The 20,917-nt window shown below is 36.2% G+C and overlaps 1 protein-coding gene across 4 annotated transcripts in view; it reads left to right on the top strand.

The window, feature by feature from the left end:
- The window catches only part of NAA35 (N-alpha-acetyltransferase 35, NatC auxiliary subunit), a 93,886-nt gene that overhangs the window by 15,471 nt on the left and 57,498 nt on the right, over positions 1-20,917 (top strand). For all 4 annotated transcript variants that reach the window (XM_004440803.3, XM_014795589.2, XM_087444318.1 and 1 more), the window contains exons 4-8: positions 1,621-1,735; positions 2,619-2,693; positions 4,620-4,787; positions 20,494-20,560; positions 20,641-20,684. In XM_004440803.3, the coding sequence (XP_004440860.1) occupies positions 1,621-1,735; positions 2,619-2,693; positions 4,620-4,787; positions 20,494-20,560; positions 20,641-20,684 (469 nt within the window). The remainder of the gene's footprint in view (positions 1-1,620; positions 1,736-2,618; positions 2,694-4,619; positions 4,788-20,493; positions 20,561-20,640; positions 20,685-20,917) is intronic.

The raw sequence follows: 20,917 nt of genomic DNA, 5'->3' as shown, positions 1-20,917 counted from the left end.
ATGGTTAGCCGATTGTCTCAGTAGTATTTATTGACTAATCCAGTGTTTTTCCACTACAGTCATGCATCACTTAACGACGGGGGTATGTTCTGAAAAGTGCATCGTTAGGCGATGTTGTTGTGCAAACATCATAGACTTTACTTATACTAACCTGGGTGGTCTAGCCTACTACACTTCTAGGCTATGTGGTACTAATCTTACGGGACCTCCATTGTATATGAGGTCCATCGTTGATTGAAACATTGTAATGTGGCACATGACTATAATTTGAAATTTCACTTTTATTGTACAAAATTCCTACAGAAATGTGGGTTTGGACTATCTTCTATTGATCTGTATATTTTAAAATGCTTTTAATTATTATAACTTTATAGTATCTTTGATATTTGGTGAATCTATTTTTATTGAAAAAATTCTCTTCCATCTTTGCATATTTTCTCTTTTGGCTTGACAAACTCTTTGAAAAATCCCATTTGGGTTTTTATTTCCTTTTGCTGAGGAAGATTGGCCCTGAGCTAACATCAGTGTCCATCTTCCTCTATTTTATATGTGGGACTCCGTCACAGCATGGCTTGATGAGCGGTGTGCAGATCTGCACCTGGGAGCCGAACCCAGGAACCCTGGGCCACTGAAGCAGAGCGTGTAAACTTAACCACTACGCCACCAGGCCAGCCCCCCATTTGGGTTTTGATTAGCATTGCATCAAATTTATGTATGAGAGTTGTGTTCAATAATATTGTCATATGGTCGTATTGTCGGAATATCTTGAATTGAAGCATTAAGAGATTTGAGGGATTACAGGGAAGAGTTTGTCTCCTTAAAGCTGGTTTTGATGTCTTGCTGCTGCTTTTCTGAGAGAAATGATTTAGTGTAACAAGGTATATGCCTTTGTCTTTCTGGTAATCTAATGGCTTAGACTAAGCAAAATAAAAAGTCAGTAGGTTGATGGCCCATCAAACTTTCTTTTTGGTTTTTCTTCTTCCTCTCCCAGTTCTTGAGGGCGTATCTTAGTTAATGATATACTTACTAATCAGTCTACAGTGCATCATAGCTATCTGCTTTTATGGCTAATAAGCCATAAGTACCAGACACGGATGTCAGGATTTCTGGATTATTTTTCATTATGTAATTGCCAAAACTTTGAGCACTGTAGACCGTAATGTGCCAGGTTATTGAACTTTCAAGATACAAAGAAAATGAAAAAATCTAAAAGTTGCATTTGATAAGGATTATTCCAAACATGAATTTCTAAATGTTAAATAGTTAGGAAAAATTATTTGGAAAAGGCAAAGTGAAATCCATTATAGATCAGTTGACCTTTTTCCTCAAAATTTCTAATGTGTAATGTTTTTCAAGGAAGCACAAAGAATATCTTTTGTTTTAATTCCTTTCTCCCCCACAGTGCATGTAAATTAATTTCAGTGACAAGTACATGGAAGAATTTTTATGTTAAAGAAAGATTATTTAATTGAAATAGAAGTGTTAGCAAGTTGGGAAGACTAAATACATAGAATACTGTAGTTATTTAAAGTACTGTAATAATTTTTATACCAATGTGGGACTCTGGGCACGCTTATTAGTTCAAAAACCATTTGTGGGGTCAAATTTTTTTATTTGCAGATTTGGTCTTTTTGAAGCCATGTCTGCCATTGAAATGATGGATCCAAAGATGGATGCTGGCATGATTGGAAACCAAGTTAATCGAAAAGTTCTCAATTTTGAACAAGCTATCAAGGTAGTTGCCGTTGTGCTTTTTGTGTTTTCTTTTATTGTTTGTTATTGCGTTAAGTTAAAACATTTCTGATTAATAATGAAAATCAAACTTAGTATATTAAAGTGTAATTTTCTTAGGAAAAAGCATCTCAAGTATATAACAAAAATTAGTTGTAACCTTTAATTATCTATCTCTATTGAAATCTGGAAATTGTTTAAGGTCTTCATTGAAAGCTTGTTCTAAATTTGCATGCGTGTATTTTTTTTTTATTAATTTTTGAAAGCTTTTGAGTATATATTCGAATACCAGGGTAATTGGCTTAGGGATTAAATTTTTATGTATTAATATATTAAGTAAAATGCTTACGGTAGTGAATTTGAAATTTATTCAATGAGAATTGATTTAGAAATTCGTTCATAGTTGCCACAGAGTTTAATTTTACGTATTTTATGAAGAAAGATTTGTTAAGTAAATAGATATTGTAAAAAAAATTTACAAGTAGTATGGGTAACCAACCTAAGTGTTTAAAAATGTGTAATTTTTTCTTTGTAAGTAGTTTTGATTCATTAAAATGATTCATATTTATTAATGCTTAGAACTAATTTGAACTATGCTTTTAAAATACTTGTTGGTTTGACTTTTCATTTCTTTATAAAGGCCTTTATTCTGTTTTGAATTAAAGAGGCTTTGATTTTTCTTATTGAAGACCTGTTTAAGATATATTATTTTTAAGAATACAGAGATAATTTGGCATCTTAGTTTTATCAGATGATGAGATATAGAGTTTCCTTAGAATTGCTATTCTTAAATATTTAATTTTTGAAAGACAAAATGCTACTGTACATAGTAACCATAAATTTAAAAAAAACTTTTGCTTATATGTCATATTTCCTCTCCTTTTTAGGATGGCACCATTAAAATTAAAGACCTCACCTTGCCTGAATTGATAGGGATAATGGATACATGTTTTTGCTGTTTGGTAAGAGTTAAAATAACACTGTTGGTTAATTAAAAAACTATAGCTTACCTGAATCTTTAAATTTACAAGTATACATACCCATGTTGAATATGAAATATATGTAGTACTATAGCCTAGTAAGCTATGTACATAAGATTAGCAGGCCAAGTTATGCTATAGGAAACAGCATTTTATCTTCTCATCTGGGTGATTTTAGGTTCTCATTTGCTGGGTGAAAGGATATTTTCTTTCCAGTGAAGATAATAATATAGCCATTACCCAAAGTACTCTTTTTGTTCTCAAGGTTCCCAGGGAAACAAATCTGTAATTTGAAGGTTCCTTAAATAAGCATGTAGTTGAGACAAAGAGAATTTTGAATTGGCTTTGGAGAGATTTTTTTCCTCATCTATGATAAATTGTAGTAAACTGGCCATCTTCTATGAAGAAAATTATTTAGTGATTTATATATGCTGGATAGGTTGTCTTCCCTATATAGTGTTGTTTAATTGTGGGAAAAATTCTCATTTGTACTGCCTTTTTTCTTTTTTGGGGGGGCCTACTTTCTGACCGTCCCTTTATTTTTATACTTGTTAAATCATCGTCTTTAGAAATATGTAAAATTTATTCATTTGTTCATGTAGTAAATATAGATTGTCAGGGTGTGAGGTACTTCTATTAGGTGTTTTAAATGTATATTTTTCACTTAGTTCTTACATCAGCTCTATTAGATACCTGGTTTCATTTTATCTTATTTGCCTAGGGTTACATTGCTAGGAAGGGGCATAGCCAGAATTCTAATCCTAATCCTTCCTCCGAAGCTGTCTCTTTCCCTCGAAGATATCTTTATTACCCTTTAGCAGTTTCCAGTTCTAGTGGAATAGGATAAATGGAGGCAAGAGGGAGGATTTTTGCAAAGTTGAGGACCCATTCTTTGAGACTCTTGGGACTGTATCTAAGAGTTTGGCCTTTGATATAGGCAGGTGTCTGGAAAGTCTCTCTTCTATACACTAGTAATACAGAAAATGCACCTTAATTATAGTAGTTTTCATGTGCATTTCTGATTTCATAATGCAGTAGCTTGTGTCTTGATCTGTTGCAGAATTCTTAGACTTAGTGTAAAACATAACTATATAAACTTGGGCAAAATTATTTACACTTTCTGACTGTTTCTTTATGTGTACAAGGAGAAAAATACCACCTTCCTCAAAGTATTAGGAAAAAATGAGATAAGATATTTGAAAATACCTAGCATAGCACTTGATATAATAGTTACTTAATTTTGACTGCTGTTGGTATTTACGACTTCTAGCACATGGTACCTGGCCCATGGTAGCCACTCAGTAAAATAGTGTTCAATGATTATTTTTGTGTTTTAGAAAGAACCCTCTGGTTGGGGGTATTAAGTTAGAGATGGGGAAGGCAGGAAAACCATTGCATAGTTTCTTGTAGTAATCTAGGTGAGATATGATGCTCTTGACTGGGTTGGTAGTAGTGAGGATGAAAAAGAGTTGAATGAGTGGCTAGGACCTAGTTAGTTCTAAAATTGTGAATTCCCTAGTTTATGGATTTTTATTGACTATGTGTGGAATTGATTGCTTTTGGATGCTGTGTAAGGAGACACTGTAATTTTTCATTAGTCTCCAATTATATTGCAAACTTAATTATATATAAGAATGCTTCCCATATCTGTATCTTTCAGCTGTATCTTATCATACCATAAATAAATCATGTTTATGGTATATGATTCTTGGAAGACTTTAGTCAGTGAAAGTGAATTCTAACTCTGTTGTCTTCTCTGACCTTCCCTTTAATAATCTTTTAAATCTTGTGATTAATCTTACATTTATTTCAGTCTGTGACACTCTGGCCTTTGACTGTTGGATCAATTTAGACTTTGCAGACTCTGGGTATCACCTTAAACATATACATTCTTTTATTTCTTTATAGATAACATGGTTAGAAGGCCATTCCTTGGCACAGACAGTATTTACGTGCCTTTACATTCATAATCCAGACTTTATAGAAGATCCTGCCATGAAAGCTTTTGCTCTGGGAATCTTGAAAATCTGTGACATTGCAAGGGAAAAAGTAAATAAAGCTGCTGTTTTTGAAGAGGTAAGATTTTGTAATATAAGAATTCCTGAAGCTCATTGACCACCTTATTCACTGTGATGTATTGAAATGATTATTTTTGTCAACATGTATAGTTAAAAACAATTTTTAAAAGTGGTATTATTGCTGTTTACAAATTCATTGGTGAAAATAATCCAGTTCTCTTCAAGCAAGAGCTTTCATCTTAGTATATGTTCTTTCTGTTAGTACCTTTCATTGAGTATCCATTATGTGCAGAGTAGTTTGTTCTGGATATTGTGGGGATTCATAAAGAAAATAGAAGAGATAGGCTCTGCCCTCAAGTATCTTATGAATTATTACACAGAAGTGCTTTATTTTCAGACTTTGGATAAGAGAGAGCTAAGGAAAACAAAAGTATGAAGAATATTTTAGGGTTTAAACATTTTCCTCCAGTTAGTACTAAGTACTTCACCCGAGGAAGTGTTGTGAATTTTAGAAATAGAAAGATTTTTTTTCTCCTTATCATCAAAAATAAGGTTTCAAATGCTGATAATTTTAAGGATAAATGTGATAGCATATGAAGTTATTGATAAGTAATTATTTTTGTTTAATTCTTCTTTTTGTTGAAACTGTTAATTTTTTTTTTTTAACACTGTTGCTGATCCAAAATAAATATCTTGGGCTCCAACAATGGTTCAGTGTATAGTTTGTAAAACTTTTCTAAATTTATATTATATATGTGAGAATAATTAAATCTATACCTAATATGATTGTCTGTAATCGAATGTATGTGAGTTGTTCATGAAATACTGTCTACTTATTATATACTCATTGGTTATTTAGCTATATAGTTGAATTGATATGGGTGTCATCTTATCTCTTTGGGTGGAATTTTTAAAAATATTAGTTTGAGTTGTTAAGCAAGAAGAGAAATACAAATTATTTTATATACTTAACATTTTCAAAGTATACTCAAAAGGATATCAGAAATTAGTGGAGCAAAGAAAGGATTCATTTAACAAATAGTACTGGAACAATTTGGTTGGCATCCTTGAAAATTACTTTATTGTCATTGTGTATCTGCCTTAGTTCTTTGGGCTGCTATAACAGAATGCCATAGACTGGGTGGTTTATAAACAACAGAAATTTATTTTTCACACTTCTAGGGGCTAAGAAGTCCAAGATCAAGGTATTGGCAGCTTCAGTGTCTGGTGAGGGCTGCTTTCTGGTTCATTGACAACCATCTTTGCACTATGTCCTCACATGGCAGAAGGGATGAGGGAGCTCTCTGGGGTCTCTTCTGTAAGGGGACTAAGCCCATTCATAAGGGTCTGCCCTCATGACTTAATCATCTCCCAAAGGCCCTGCCTCCAAATACCATCACATTAGGTGTTAGGACTTAGCATATGAATTTTGGGGGGACACAGACATTTAGTCTATAACAATATCAAAGTAAATTGCAGACAGATGAACTATTCTAAGTGTAAAAAAGTTATTAAAAAATCAGAAGATAGTTTATAGAAAATAAAATGGCCTTTAAACTTAAGAAAAAGTGGTTAACTTCATTTAAGAGAAATGCAGATTAAAACTGTGAGATACAATTTTTTACCCATTATTGGCAAAGATTAGAAATTTTTTATAACATACTGTGTTGATGAGGGTGGGAAACAGGCACTCACATGCTGTGTATGTGTGTATGATATGAACAGTCTCTGTTTCCCTCTTTTTAATCTTTTTAAAAACTTTTTATTTGGAAATAATTTCAAATTAACAGCAGTTACAGTAACAGCACAAAGACCACCATATATCCCTCACCCGCATTCAACTGCTGGGTGCCATTTGCTTTTTCACTTTTTCTCTCATGTATGTATATACATAGATATGTATGTATGTATCTTTTTTCCTGAACCATTGGAGAGTAAGTTGTATATTTTATGGCATTCTCCCCACTGTCACCTCAGTGTGCATCTCCCAAGAAAAGGGGCACTCATGTGCAACTGTAGCACCATTATCAACTTCAGTAAATCTCTAATAGCAGTCCACTGTCCATATTCCATTGCCGTCAGTTGACCCAGTAATGGCCTTCTTAGCATTTTTTCCCCCTACAGTTTGGGATCCAGTCTAGGATCGTGTCCTGCATTTAGTTGCATATCTCTTTAGTATCCTTTAATCTACAACAGTTTCTCAGCCTTTTTTTGTCTCAATGATGTTGGTATTTTTCGAGAACACAGTCCTCTTCTGCTTTGCCTTTTTTAATAGATTGTTTCTCACCTAGGGTTTGTTTGCTCTTTCCTCGTGATTAGATTTAGATTATGCATTCCTGGCTGGAATATGACATAAGTGGTGTTGTGTCCTTCTTATGGTATCACATCTGAGGCATACAGTGTTCCTGTATCTGCCCCTCAATGGTGATGCTATTTTGGTCAGTCTGTCAAGATGTTTTCTGATTACTATATGGCTACCACTTTTTCCTCTGCATATAATAAGCAATCTGTAGGGAAACTCTTTAAAAATCATACACATATCCTGGTCATTAAAATCTTTCCCTCTAGATTTAGCATCTGTTGATGTTGCTTGCTTGGACTAATCTTTACTGTGATGGCTGCAAAACGATGATTTTCTAACTGTAGCAGTCCCTCCACATTTATTAGTCAGAACCCAGGAGTCCACTATAAGCAAGACTCATGTTTTTTATGGGATTGTAAATTCATACAACTTTTTAAAAGAGCAATTTGGTAATATCTATCATAATTTAAAATGCACATCTTTATCTCAGCAGTTTCAGTCTTAGGAATTTATCCTACAAATATATTTGTGCTTGTACACAAAGACCTGTGTACAAAGACGTTAATTGTAGTATTGTTTATAGTAACTAACATCTGGAAACTACCTTAATGTCCGTCAATAGGAGACTTGTAAAGTGATGCTACATTCATACAGTTGAGTATTGTGCAGCCTTTACAAAGAAGGAGGTAGCTTTATGTGTATGAATAAAATTAGATCTTCAAAGTAAAATAAAATAAGTCAGGTGTAGAAAAGCATGTATAGCTTGCTACCGTTTTTGTTTTCTTTTTTAAAGAAGGGAAATAGGTAGTTAAATCTTCATACACAAGAAGATAAGATAACTTGGGTATTGAGGATCAGGCTATCTACTTGTTTGTACTGTTGGAATTTTTATTATGTGCCTGTATTAGGTTGTTTTTAAAGAAACTAAAATTTTTTTATAATAGAAGTAATTATAATGGAAAGTCTACATGTTCTCTGGATGAAGGATTTATTAACAAATAGGAGAAATCCTAAAGGAAAGGACTAATAGAAAAAAACTGATAGAAAAAATATAGATAAGATAATCAAGTTTTGTGTATTAAGATCGCATACAGGATAAAGAAAATGTGTGCGTGTGTGTGTGTGTGTATATATATACACACACAGAGAGAGGGAGAGAGGGAGAGAGAGAGAAGGGAATATTATTCAGCCATAAAAAAAAAGAATGAAATTGGGGCCAGCCCAGTGGCGCAAGCAGTTAAGTGCACACGCTCTGCTGCGGCGGCCCGGGGTTAGCAGGTTCGGATCCCGGGCGCACACTGGCGCACTGCTTGTTAAGCCATGCTGTGGCGGCATCCCATATAAAGTAGAGGAAGATGGGCACAGATGTTGGCCCAAGGCCAGTCTTCCTCAGCAAAAAAAAGAGGAGGATTGGCATCAGATGTTAGCTCAGGGCTGGTCTTCCTCACAAAAAAAAAAAAAGAAAAAAATGAAATCTTGCCATATGTGGTAAGGTGATTGGACCTTGAAGGCATTATACTAAGTGAAATACATCAGACAGCAAGACAGATAGCATATGATCTTATTTGTATGTGGAATCTAAAAACAAAACAAAAAAAACCAAGCTCGTAGGAAGAACAGATTGGTGGTTACCAGAGTTGGGGAATGGGGTTGGGTGAAATGGGTGAAGGGAGTTAAAAGGTACAAACTTGCAGTTATAAAATAAGTCATGGGGATGTAATGTACAGCATAATGACGTTAATAATACTGTACTGTGTATTTGAAAGTTGCTAAGAGGGTAAATCTTAGAAGTTCTCATCATAAGAAAAAATTCTGTAACTGTGTATGGTGACAGATGTTAACTAGACTTACTGAGGTGATCATTTTGTGATATATACAAATATTGAATCATTCTATTATACATCTGAAACTGTATAATATTGTATATCAATTATACCTCAATAAAAAAGAAAAGATCTCATTCAAATAAAGCGTAACACCAAAGCCCAAGTGAATAACTGGGCAATAAAATAAACAACTTATCAGGAAGGTTGTCAAATGTACCATAACATTTTAAAAATTTTGCCTCAATGTAATCCAAGAAATACAATTAAAATAATAATTAGTTTACTTTTCATCTACAAAATTCTTTTAAGTTTTTTTTTTTTTTGTGAGGAAGATCAGCCTTGAGCTAACATCCATGCCAATCCTCCTCTTTTTGCTGAGGAAGACTGGCCCTGGGCTAACATCCGTGCCCATCTTCTTCCACTTTATATGGGATGCCGCCACAGCATGGCCTGACAAATGGTGCCTTGGTGTGCGCCTGGGATCCAAACCTGGGCCACCAGCAGCAGAGCGAGCGCACTTAACCACTATGCCATGGGGCCGGCCCCTACAAAATTTTTAAAATGAGGATATTCAGCATTGGTAAGGATGCAATAAGTTGGCCCTTCGGTTTTTACTAGTGAGAGTGTGCATTAGTATAGCTGTTTGGGAAAACAATTTAGCAATATATATATCAAGAGTCTGATACCATTTAAACTAGTTAGTTCACCTCTAGAACTCAACCTTAAGGAAATGAATAAAAATGTAGATACTTTATGCCCAAATACATTAATCAGAGTTTTTAATAGTGAAAGTTGGCATCAACCAAAATGCCACCATCAGGGTTATGGTTGAAATAAATTATGGGTAATTTATTACACATATTTTAAATAAACTGAGTATGTAGTGATGACAGAGTGTTTAATATCATGGGAAAATGCATACTTTAAAGGGTTAAAAAAAAGCAGCACATAGTGTAACCAACCCAGTAAAGATAAAGAAAACTGGAAAGAAATGTAAACAAAAGTTACCTCCTGGGCTGGAAAGATTATATTTTTCCTGTTTCCCTAAACTTTTCTGATTTTTCAGATAAGTTTGTCTCAGTTCTATAATTAGAAAAAACATTGATCACCTAGTGGAAGTCCTTAAGAGACCTGGTAATGAATAAATAAGAATGACCTATACTAAATCATTTCGTTTGAAGTGGATGCTTCTGAAGTTCCGAACTGGTTTGTTTTGTTCTCAGATAGGTCTCTGCTTTGTTTTTACTCCTGAGCTGGAGACCTGTTCAGCTGCCTGAAGGTCTTTCTTTAATAATTCCTGGCTCATTTGTGCAAAATGGGAACCACAATTCCTCCATCAAACCACTTTTTCCTCTTGCGTTCTCTATCTTGCAAAATGATATCTTCAGTGTTATCTTTGATTACTACTTCTTTTTCTAACACCAGCCCCCACACCCCATCCAGATTCTTTTATTTTTGCCTTGTAGATGTCTTGAATTTGGGCACTGTTTTTTCTTCTCTCTGATTGTTTCTACTTTAGTTCTTGCCTTTGTCAGCTTTAGTTTTAGGCTCCTGTGAGAGTTTCTCAACTCTTCTTTCTGGCCTAGTCTTTCCCTCTAGTCCATTCTCCTCTTGACCACTAGTGATCTTAAAAATAGGTAATCAGTTTTGCTATTTTAAAATTTTCCCTGGGATGTGTGTTTTAATAAAATAATACTTGTACATAGTAGTCAGATAGCCCATAAGACTTATGATGAAAAATTGTAGTTCTCAGCTCTTTTTTTATTCATTTCATAATAATATTCAATTCTTTTAGCTTTTTACTACTATTTATTTCCATATTTCTGGATAATAGGCTTATATTCTAATTTTTGGGTTTAAGGATTTAACAATTTTTAACTACGGTATATCAGCACATTTTTACATATATTTAGCCTTCATGCATTACCCCCTCCCTTACCCCAAATAGTAATTCAATTTTTGGTTAAATCGTTATTCGTTGTTGATACTATTGTGATGGTATAAATATTGACAGATGAGCTAAAGTAGTGTATGCTTACATTTCCTTTCTCTGGCAAATTTCTGTTTTTCTTGGTGGTGATAACTGCCTCTTTTGGTTTGCTTAGTTTTCTGTGTACTTCTCCTTAATTCTTCCCCTCTGGTTGTTAAACACAGTAGGTAACCTGTCTTGTTTATATATTGTTTGAAATGCTCCTCTTAAACTCTTTTGTTCTCTAGCTTCAGGCTGGATCAGTTGCCTTCTAGGCGCACTACACAGCTGTCATTCCAAGTTTCTCTTCACCATTCCTGGGAATTCCGTTTCCTCCTCTTTTTTGTTAGGTCTGTAATTACTTGGATCTCATGGCGATTGTTGTTCTTAGTTTACTGCTTTGCTTGGTGCAGCATCTCTAGTTCCATGGGGGGAAAAGAAGGAAATTATTTTGAGACCTTGCATGTCTGAAAATATCTGCTCTGCCCTCACACTTGATTGATAGTGATAGTTTGGGTGTAATAGATTTCTAGGTTGTAAAATAATTTTCCTCCAAATTTTGGAAGGATTGTTCCACTGATTCGTAATTCCAGTGTTGCCATCTTGTTTTTTTTTTTTTTTTTTTTTTTTGGTGAGGAAGATTGGCCCTGAGCTAACATCTGTGCCAATCCTCTGCTTTTTTTTTGTATGTGGGATGCCGCTACAGCCTGGCTTGGTGAACAGTGTGTAGGTCCGCACCCGGGATCCAAATCCCTGAACCTGGGCCACTGAAGCGGAGTGCGTGAACTTAACCATTATGCCACTGGGCCGGCCCCACTATCTTAATCTTTTTTATGTGACTCATGTTTTCTCTTTGTAAGCTTTTAGGATTTCTCTTTTTAATGGTCATTGCAATCCCTTAATGATCTCAACTGGAAGCATCCTATTCTCAGACCATCACCTCTGCTTCTACGTTGCTTGTGTACTGACTCCTGTAAGTTCCTTCACCCTACTTGGACTTCAGTTTGTTCATTGTGTCACTTTTTCGCTGTCATTTCCCTCTTGACCCTCTTTTCCTAATTTAAATACCATCTTCTTTCATCCCAGTCACTCCGTTGCATATACTTTTAGCTTCCTTCCTCTCTTGCCTTGTTGTACCTCAATTGTAATTAAATCCATCCCTTTGCCTACCCTGCCCTTAAACCTGCACATCTCAGTTTGACTGGAGAAAAACACATCCAGATAGATTGGTTCTATTTCAGTTCTTCAAGTGGGCCCTCAGTGCTCTCTAGCAATCATTATGTCTCCCTAGTTCATTCACTCTGACTCTTCTCAGACTGCCAACACTTTCACCATCCTTACTTGGAGCAAATGACCTACCTTCCTATTGCACTGAACAGATAGAAGCAATAGTCCCACGTACCTGCATATGTGCCCTGTATTCTGCTGCCCTTCTGTTATGTAGATGAACCTTCTGTCCTCCTATCTAAGAGTGATCCCTTCTGCTTGTGCATTAGATCCTATACTCTGTTTTATATTCAAAGATAATGCTCTAGCAGTTCTCCCCTCTGTCTCCTGTGTAATGAATTTGCCCCTCTACTAGATATTCCCTTCAGCATACAGACATGCTTTATCTTCCTCCATCTTAAAAATGCCATTTCTTGGCATAACATTGTCCTGCGCCTTCTGCCCCATATCCCAATTCTTTTTTTCAGCCAGAATCCTTGAGAGGTGTCCATATCTACTGTCTCTGGTTCTCTCTTCTTTTCTCTGTTGAATCCACTCCATTCAGGCCTGAACTTGTGTTCTACCAAAACAGCAGCATCATGGTCATCAGAGACCTCAGTGTTGCTAGACCCAGGGGTTAATGTTTGGTCTTAAACTTGGCCTGTCAGCACATTTTGACATAGTTGATCACTCCATCCTTGAAACAAATTATTTTTTTGGCTTTTAAGATGCCTTTCTTCCCTGGTTTCCTACCTTATTGGTTGCTTTTGTTTGTCATCTCATTCTCTAAACCAGCACTGTCTGATAGAAATATAACGCAAGCCACATAATTTAAAATGTTCTAGTAGCCATGGGTGAAATTAATTTTAATAACATTTTATTTAGCCTAATAATCTAAAATAATATTTCATTTGTAATCAGTTTAAAAAATATTGAGATATTTTATGTTCTTTTTTTGTACTAAATATTCTAAATCTGGTATGTATTTTACACTTACAGCACATCTCAGTTTGAACTAGCCACATCTTAAGTAGTCAGTAGTTATGTGGCTCACTGGTGGCCATATTAGACAGCACAGCTCTAAACATTGGTGTGGCTCAGGCTCAGTCTTCACACTCTTCTCTGTCTATACTCACTCTCTTGATGGTCTTGTGCAGTTTCATGTTCTTAAATTCTGTCTCTGTTCATGAAGCCCAGATTTGTGTCCTCAGCCTAGACTGTTCCCTAAATCTCATACTCATATATGCTACCGCCTATTTTACATTCTCTACTGGATGTCTGTCTCAGACTTAACGTTTCCAAAGTGGAGCTGCTGATTTTCCCCTTGCCTCCAACTTCTTCCTTCTGTAGTCTTCTCAGTCTCAGCAAATGGAACTCCATTCTTCTAGTTGTGCAGAACAAAAACCTTGGCGTCATCCTTGACTCTTCTCTTTCTCTCATACCCCACATCTAAACCCTCAGGAAATTCTCTGAGCCAAAGGTTGGCAGACTACAGCCTGCAGGCCAGTGCAGCCTGCTGCCTGTGTTTTTTAGGGCCCTTGAGCTAAGATTGTATTTTATGTTTTAAATGGTTACATTTAAATGGTCATATGAGTACCTATTTGATACTCTCCATTTTGCCACTTGGCCTGCAAAGCATAGAATATATATTATCTGGCCCTTTAAGAAAAAGTTTGCCTATTTTTGACCTGTACTGTCTATTTATTTGTTCAATTAGCATGTGCCAGTCATGGTGGCAGATGCTGGTACTCGTACCTGTAATGACAGGGATATCACTATGCTGTGCAGGGTGAGGATGGGAGGGAAATTAAGAGCTCGTGACTTAGACATCCAGCTTCTTCGTATAGCCCCACACCTCAGCCTTCAAAAATATCTGATACCTCTAATTCCCAGATGTTTTCTTCTTCCTTGCTTTTCATTGGCCTCGGTTTAGGTTTTTTTGTGTGTGTGAGGAAGATTATCCCTGAGCTAACATCCGTTGCCAATCCTCCTCTTTTTGGTGAGGAAGATTGGCCCTGGGCTAACATCCATGCTCATCTTCCTCTACTTTATATGGGATGCCGTCACAGCATGGCCTGACATGCGGTGCGTTGGTTCGCGCCTGGGATCCGAACCTGTGAAACCCCGGACCGCCAAAGTGGAGTGTGTGAACTTAACTGCCACGCCACTGGGCTGGCCCCCAGTTTAGCTTTTTCACTCATATAAGTCAGTTACCTTTTGTCTGTTTATTTTGTGTCTTCTAAAAATTGCCTTATGTATCTTGTCTTTTGTCGTACATTCTCTTTGTCCTTTGGGGTTCAAACTTTTAATTCCTTTACTACCATTTTAGTATGATTGCAGGAGGTGTAGTGGAAATACCACGTTTAACCAGAAGTCCAATATTTCTACTGCCTGTATGATAAAATTCAAAACCTTTAGAGTAACTCTGTTCATGAGCTCTCTTTAACTTAATCTTTTTTAATATTAAGTTATATTTGACATACATTTTGTAAGTTTGTGTACAACATCAATTTGATAAATTTCATAATATATTGCATTGTGATTGCCATTGTAGCATTCGCTAACACCTCTATCACATCACATAAGTATCATTTCTTCTAGTATTGGGGACAATTAAAATCTAGTCTCTTAGCAAATTTAATGCTTATAATACAGTTTTGTTTCCTCTGATCACTGTACTGAGTATTAGGTCTCTAGGACTTATTTATCTGTTAGTTTCGAGTATGTACCCTTAAACAACATCTCTCCATTCCCCGATGCTCTAGCCCCTGGTAACCACCATTTTACTCTGTGCTTTTATGATTTTGTTTTTTTTTAGATTCCACATATAAGAGAGATAATACAATATTTTTCTTTCTCTGTCTCACTTATCTCATTTAGCATAGTATCCTCAAGGTCCATCCATGTAGTTGCAAATGGCAAATTTCCTTTTCTCTCACAGCTGAAGAGTAGTCCATTGTATAAATAAACCACATGTTTATCCATTCATCCATTGATGGACACTTAGGTTCTTTCCATATCTTGGCTATTGTGAATAATGCTGCAGTAAACATGGGGGTACATATGTCTCTTTGGTACCTGCTTTCATCTCCTTTGTGTATATATATATCCAGAAATGGGATTGCTGGATTGTACGGTAGTTCTGTTTTTAATTTTTTGAGGAACCACCATACTGTTTCCTTAGCGGCTGAACTAGTTTATAATACTCTTTACTATTTTTTTAATCTGAAATTTTTTCAAAATAAAAAAGTACAGCCTCCAGGGAGTGAAACCATGTAAGTTTGTGTTCTGACTCTGTCGCTAGCTTTGTGGCATTTGGGAATGTAACCTTTTTATGCCTCAGATTCCTCATTTATAAAATGTGGTTTCTAATGGTACACCCTTCAGAGCATCATTGTGAGGGTTAACAGTTAATACAAGTAGAATCTTTAGAACAGTGCCTGGCACATAGGAAGCACTTAATAATGTTAGCTATTCGTAGTGGTAGTATTCCATTGTATATATTGTCAGTTACAAGCCACTTACTAATGGACATTTAAATTATTTCAGGTCTTAATCTGAATTGTCTGTCTGCATGTTTTACCCTTACTTGTATCCTGTGTTAACCGGTATCTGGTGTGTAGTAGGTATTCAAATATTGTTTGTATGAATCAGATCATTTTAGGGGCCCATGAAATCTTTATGCAAAGTGTTTTTATCTGTGGAATGAATTTTTAAAGCAATAATAAATTGTAACTGGTATATCTCAATTGTTAAGTTTTAGAAGAGGTTAAAAAATTTTTTACTTTATTAGAATATTACGTCAGTAATATTAGTACAATCAAGATTACTGCTTTGGTGGAATCACATTCAATACTGGTATTGGGTATTCTGTTACAGTTATGATTGTAAATATTTTACTATTCAAAATTTCCTTACAGGGCTGCATTGTTTTAAATGTTATGTTTTATAGAACCCTGAATATCCCTGATAACTTTTTGCAGTCATGTCTTGGCAGTATTGTAGAGACGTTGTAAAGTACAATAAAGAGCATGGGCTTTACCTGTCAAGACGTCTTAATTCTCCCACTGGATAATAGGTTCTATAATGGTAATGATTGTGTTTTACCATTTTATCCCTAATATCTAGCCCATACCAGCCACCATAGGGTGCTCAGAAAATGGTTTAGGAATGAATGAATGAATACATGAAGCATATTTTTTCCCTACTAATCTACTCACCTCGAAAATCTTGATTTCAAGCATACTACCAATTGCCATCAGTTACTTTCTGGCTTGTTTACTCAGATTCCCGTACTCAACACTATCCTTCAGTGCCACAGAGACCTCCAGTTCATGGATGCTGCTGCTTTATTTTTCTAACTTTCTTCATGTCCTCATTTCCATGGCAGTGCTGAAATCATTCTTTTTCAAACACCCGTAACTCCTTTGTCCATCTCATTTCATCATAGTGTGTCACTTATCTAGCAAAACCCCAAACATCTGCCTACTCACTGCTTGCACTCAAGCAGCAGGCAGCTGCTAGAGAAAACCCACATCTGTGTGCCTTTTCTCACTAATTTTAGGATTGCAAATCTCAGATGGGCACTTAACGCTAGAGGCAATCCTAACCTACAGCATTTTTGTAGTGAAGTTGCTTTTCTAGTCTCTAAGGTGACTTTTCCACATCTTTTGCTTCTCAAACCTCCAGTGCCAACCCTCCTCACTGTCAACTTGCTTTCTACCCTAATGAAATATTAGATCCAGTCAAATGTAAATAGAAATAACACATCTCACTATCACAAGTGCTAGCTTCTTATGGTTCCAGATACTCTCCCTTCTGTCCTGTTAAAATGAAAGTATCCCTGTGGTAATCTAAGCTCAGCCCCTCTGCTTGTGTTCTGGATTCTGCCCTTCTTGCCTACTGCAAGTATTAACCCGTTCTTTGTATATTGCATTACTAGTGTCTCCTTCACTACTAGATTATCCTTATTGGCATATAAACATGCTTTGTTTCCCTCAATTTAAGACAAACATCAACAATTCCCTTGATCCCAAGCCTCCTTATATCTACAATCTCATTTCTCTGCTACCCTATACCAAAAACTCCTGGAATGAGCTGTTAATAATTGCTTATTTTACTTTCTCTTTCAGTCTCTTCTCATTCACTACAATTGAACATTCTTCTTTACCGGTACACAGAAACTGGTCTTAACAAGGTCCTTAATGGTATCTACCATGCTAAATCCAGTGTTCTCACTCCCTTCCTCTCCAACCTGCAGCATCATTAGATCCAGTTGACCATTCTTGGAAACACTTTCTTCTCATCTCCCTGATATGGCAGTCTCTTGGATTTCTCTTTTTTTCCCCCACTGGTTAGTCCATTTCCTTGGTCTTCTAGATGCTGGAGTATTCCTGGGTTGCCTCTTTTTTCTGTACCTTCTCTAGCTTGGTTTGTTCTAATTTTGTGGCTTTTGATACCAACTGTATGGTGATGAAGCCCAAATTTATATATCTAGTCCTGATTCCTCCCCTGACTTCTGGACTTAAGCAGGTGCCTTCCTGAAATCTTTACTTCGATGATCAAAGAAATTGCAAACTTATTATAACCAAAATTGCACTTCATTTCTGCCCTTAAACCTGCTCTTCCCAAAGTCTGCCCCATCTCAGTAAATGATATGATCATTTACCAGTTGCTCAGAGCGAAAACCTAAAGATGATCTTTGTACAGTTTACCTCATACTCCATATTCAGTTTGTCAGCATATCGTGTTGGCTTTATCTTTTAAGTATGTCCTGATTTCAGCAACTTCTCATCACTTCCAGTTGTCGTCTCAGTCAGCTCCTACTTGGACTATTGAATAGTGTCTACTATCTGGCCTCCCTGGTTTCACTTTGATTTTTGTCCTCTTTAAGTCCACAAAGTTTCAAGAGTGATCTTTTAACGGCAGCATCTATTTGCGTAACTCCTCTGCTTCACTCCTCCAATGACTTAGATTACGTTCTTGTTACTAAGGCTTGTATTTATTACACATACCTGTGGTATTCTCCCAGATAAGTACTTTTCCTTAGAGTCCTTTTTGCAAACTAGCATTTCACAGGTAGGGCTTAGAGGTGTTTTTTTGTTTTGTTTTGTCTTCACAATTTTGGACTACTTAATTTCTAAAGAATTGGTAACATTTAAAAATCAGAAGAGTTTACATTACATTAGGTTTTTGTTCTGAAAAATTAGGAGACCTTCCCACACTAGCCCTGCATTCATTCATGGCTGCAATAGGGTAAGTAGTGCTGACTTCTTTTAGATGAAGTATATGTTCTCCAGTTTGCCACAGTCCCCACCACTCCCCAAGGTATCTTGTAGGCAGCCCCTGCCCTACAGTAAGTCATCATTCATTCAGCAAATATTTTTTGAGCAGTATTCTGTGCCAAGCACTGTGCTAAGTCCGGGAGATAAAGCAGTGAATAAAACAAAGCTTTGATCTCATTGATTATGTGTTCTTGGGACAAATAGTGTGTAAGTAAACAAATACATATATAATGTCAGGTGGTGATAAGTTCTATGAAGAAAAGTAAAGCAGAGGAAGGAGATAGAAAGGGGGGGGAGGGTGCTATTTTAGAGGGAATGCACAGGGAAAACTTCTATATGAGGAATGGATACTGGAACAGAAGCTGGAGTATAGTAGGGATGAAGCTTTGTAGACTCTTTTGTAGACAGTCATTTTAGGGAGGGGGTCAGCAGGTACGAAGGTCCTGAGAAGAGAATGTTTTTGATGTGTTTGAAGGACACAAGAAGGCCTGTGTGACTGCCAGTGCAGTGAATGGAGAAGAACGGTAGGTGAGAAGTGAGGTTGGAGAGGGAGACAGGGCCAATGGTACAAGGCCTTAGAGGCCGTGGTGGGATCTGGGTTTTACTGTGAGGAAGGAAACTATTGAAAGGTTTTGAGTAGGAAGTCATGTGAAATGACTTATTTTAAAACAATCCCTTTGGCTTCTGATGGTGAGTAAATTATAGCAGGGACAAGTGTGGAAGGAGGGCGGACTTGTTTGGAGGTGGTTATAGAAGTGAGAGATGGGGCCGGCCCCATGGCTTAGCGGTTAAGTGCACGCGCTCCGCTGCTGGCGGCCCGGGTTCGGATCCCGGGCGCGCACCGACGCACCGCTTCTCCGGCCGTGCTGAGGCCACGTCCCACATACAGCAACTAGAAGGCTGTGCAACTATGACATACAACTATCTACTGGGGCTTTGGGGGGAAAAATAAATAAGTAAAAAATTAAAAAAAAAAAAAAAGAAGTGAGAGATGGTGGTGACTTGAACTAGAGACAGCTGTGAAAGGAGTGAGATGGGGTTAGATTAGAAACTGAAGATAGAGCCTACAGGGTTTTCTGATGGATTTGATAATGAGGTGTGGGAAAATGAGAGGACTTGATGTACAGGTTTTCAGCCTGAGTAACTGGATAGATGGAGGTGCCTTTTAGCAATGTGGTAAATGCTAGGAGAGTTCCTTTTTAGCCATGTAAATTTTTAGAATCTTGTTTGATGTCCAAGTAGAGATAGAGTATAAACTTCACCTAGAGGATAACCTTACAGCTCTGTAACACAGTCTGAGATTTTTAAAAGACCCTGTCCTATGAGTCAAATACCACTGAATTCTTTGAGAGCAGGGACACTGTTTGTAAGGTATAGTACCTGACATGAATTGCATGCTCACTGAAATTTTCGTTAAGAATCCAGAAATTTTTCTATAGTTCCAGCCACTGCTATAAATCCCTATTATTCCATTATATTAGGCTTCTATATACATTTTTATAAGAATTATAATATGGCAGAAATATTCCTTTAATAGAGCTTCTGACTTCTTAATTGAATCAGCCAGATGATATTAAATTCATAGTCTTCAAAGTGAGTCCAGCAAACCACTTAATTTGTTAATGTCTCAGCAGTGTTTTAAATGATTTTGGGGTTGGAAATCCCATGTAGGAATCATTTTTTTCTTTACAATGGGCTGAAGCAGGAATGTGATTTTGCTGTCACTTTGAGTAATTCTATTTGAGAAGGCTTAACCTTTGTAGCCTAATAGTGTGTAAACAGGCATTTAATTTTTAAAGAGTCTTACCATCAAACAGTAATAATTAGTATATATTTACTATTCGCCTGTTACTGTGAGAATACTTTGTAAGTGGGAATTATTACTTTGTGATATTATCGTAAGCATTAGCTTTATTTTTCAAATGAACATACTAAATGCAAGTATATTTAAATTGCCTAAGAACAAGCAATTGAAATTAAGGACAGAGACAGCATTAGACTATGGTGTTTTAAAGGGTACACCTATAAGGAAAGCTTGGATGTGTGATATCAATTTTTAGACAACCAGGATGACATTCCGTTACTGTTTTCTTATTAGCAAATATTGATTTTGTAAGAGAAATATAACTAAAGATTCTGCTACTATTCAAGGGCCTAATTATTCCTTTTTTGTATAGGAAGATTTTCAGTCAATGACTTACGGATTTAAAATGGCTAACAGTGTGACAGATCTTCGAGTTACAGGTAAAACTATTTATAAAGATAATTCAGAAGTTTAATGTTTGGATTTGTTTCCTTTTTAAACTGATTGGCTCTCTTTCTAGGCATGCTAAAAGATGTGGAGGATGACATGCAAAGAAGAGTAAAGGTATATGTTTTTTTATCTTTTCTTTGGTATAGGATTTTTATTTTCTTCTAAATGTCAAGTTAACTTTAGCTAATTACAAATAGCTACTGTAGGTAGGACCACCAACTTCTTTTATATATGCTGTGCCTTTTTTGTAATGAATTTTGAAGACTGCTAGAGAAGTTTCTGATGAATTAATGTCACTTTCAAGTATTGAAAATTTAACCCTCTTAATTTTTCAGTTTTTTGTGAAT

The sequence above is a fragment of the Ceratotherium simum genome, chromosome 20 (assembly GCF_057802395.1).
Source record: "Ceratotherium simum simum isolate JZ-2026a chromosome 20, ASM5780239v1, whole genome shotgun sequence".
NCBI lineage: Eukaryota > Metazoa > Chordata > Mammalia > Perissodactyla > Rhinocerotidae > Ceratotherium > Ceratotherium simum.
Note: the sequence above shows the minus strand (reverse complement) of the source record. Positions and strands in the feature narration are given on the sequence as shown.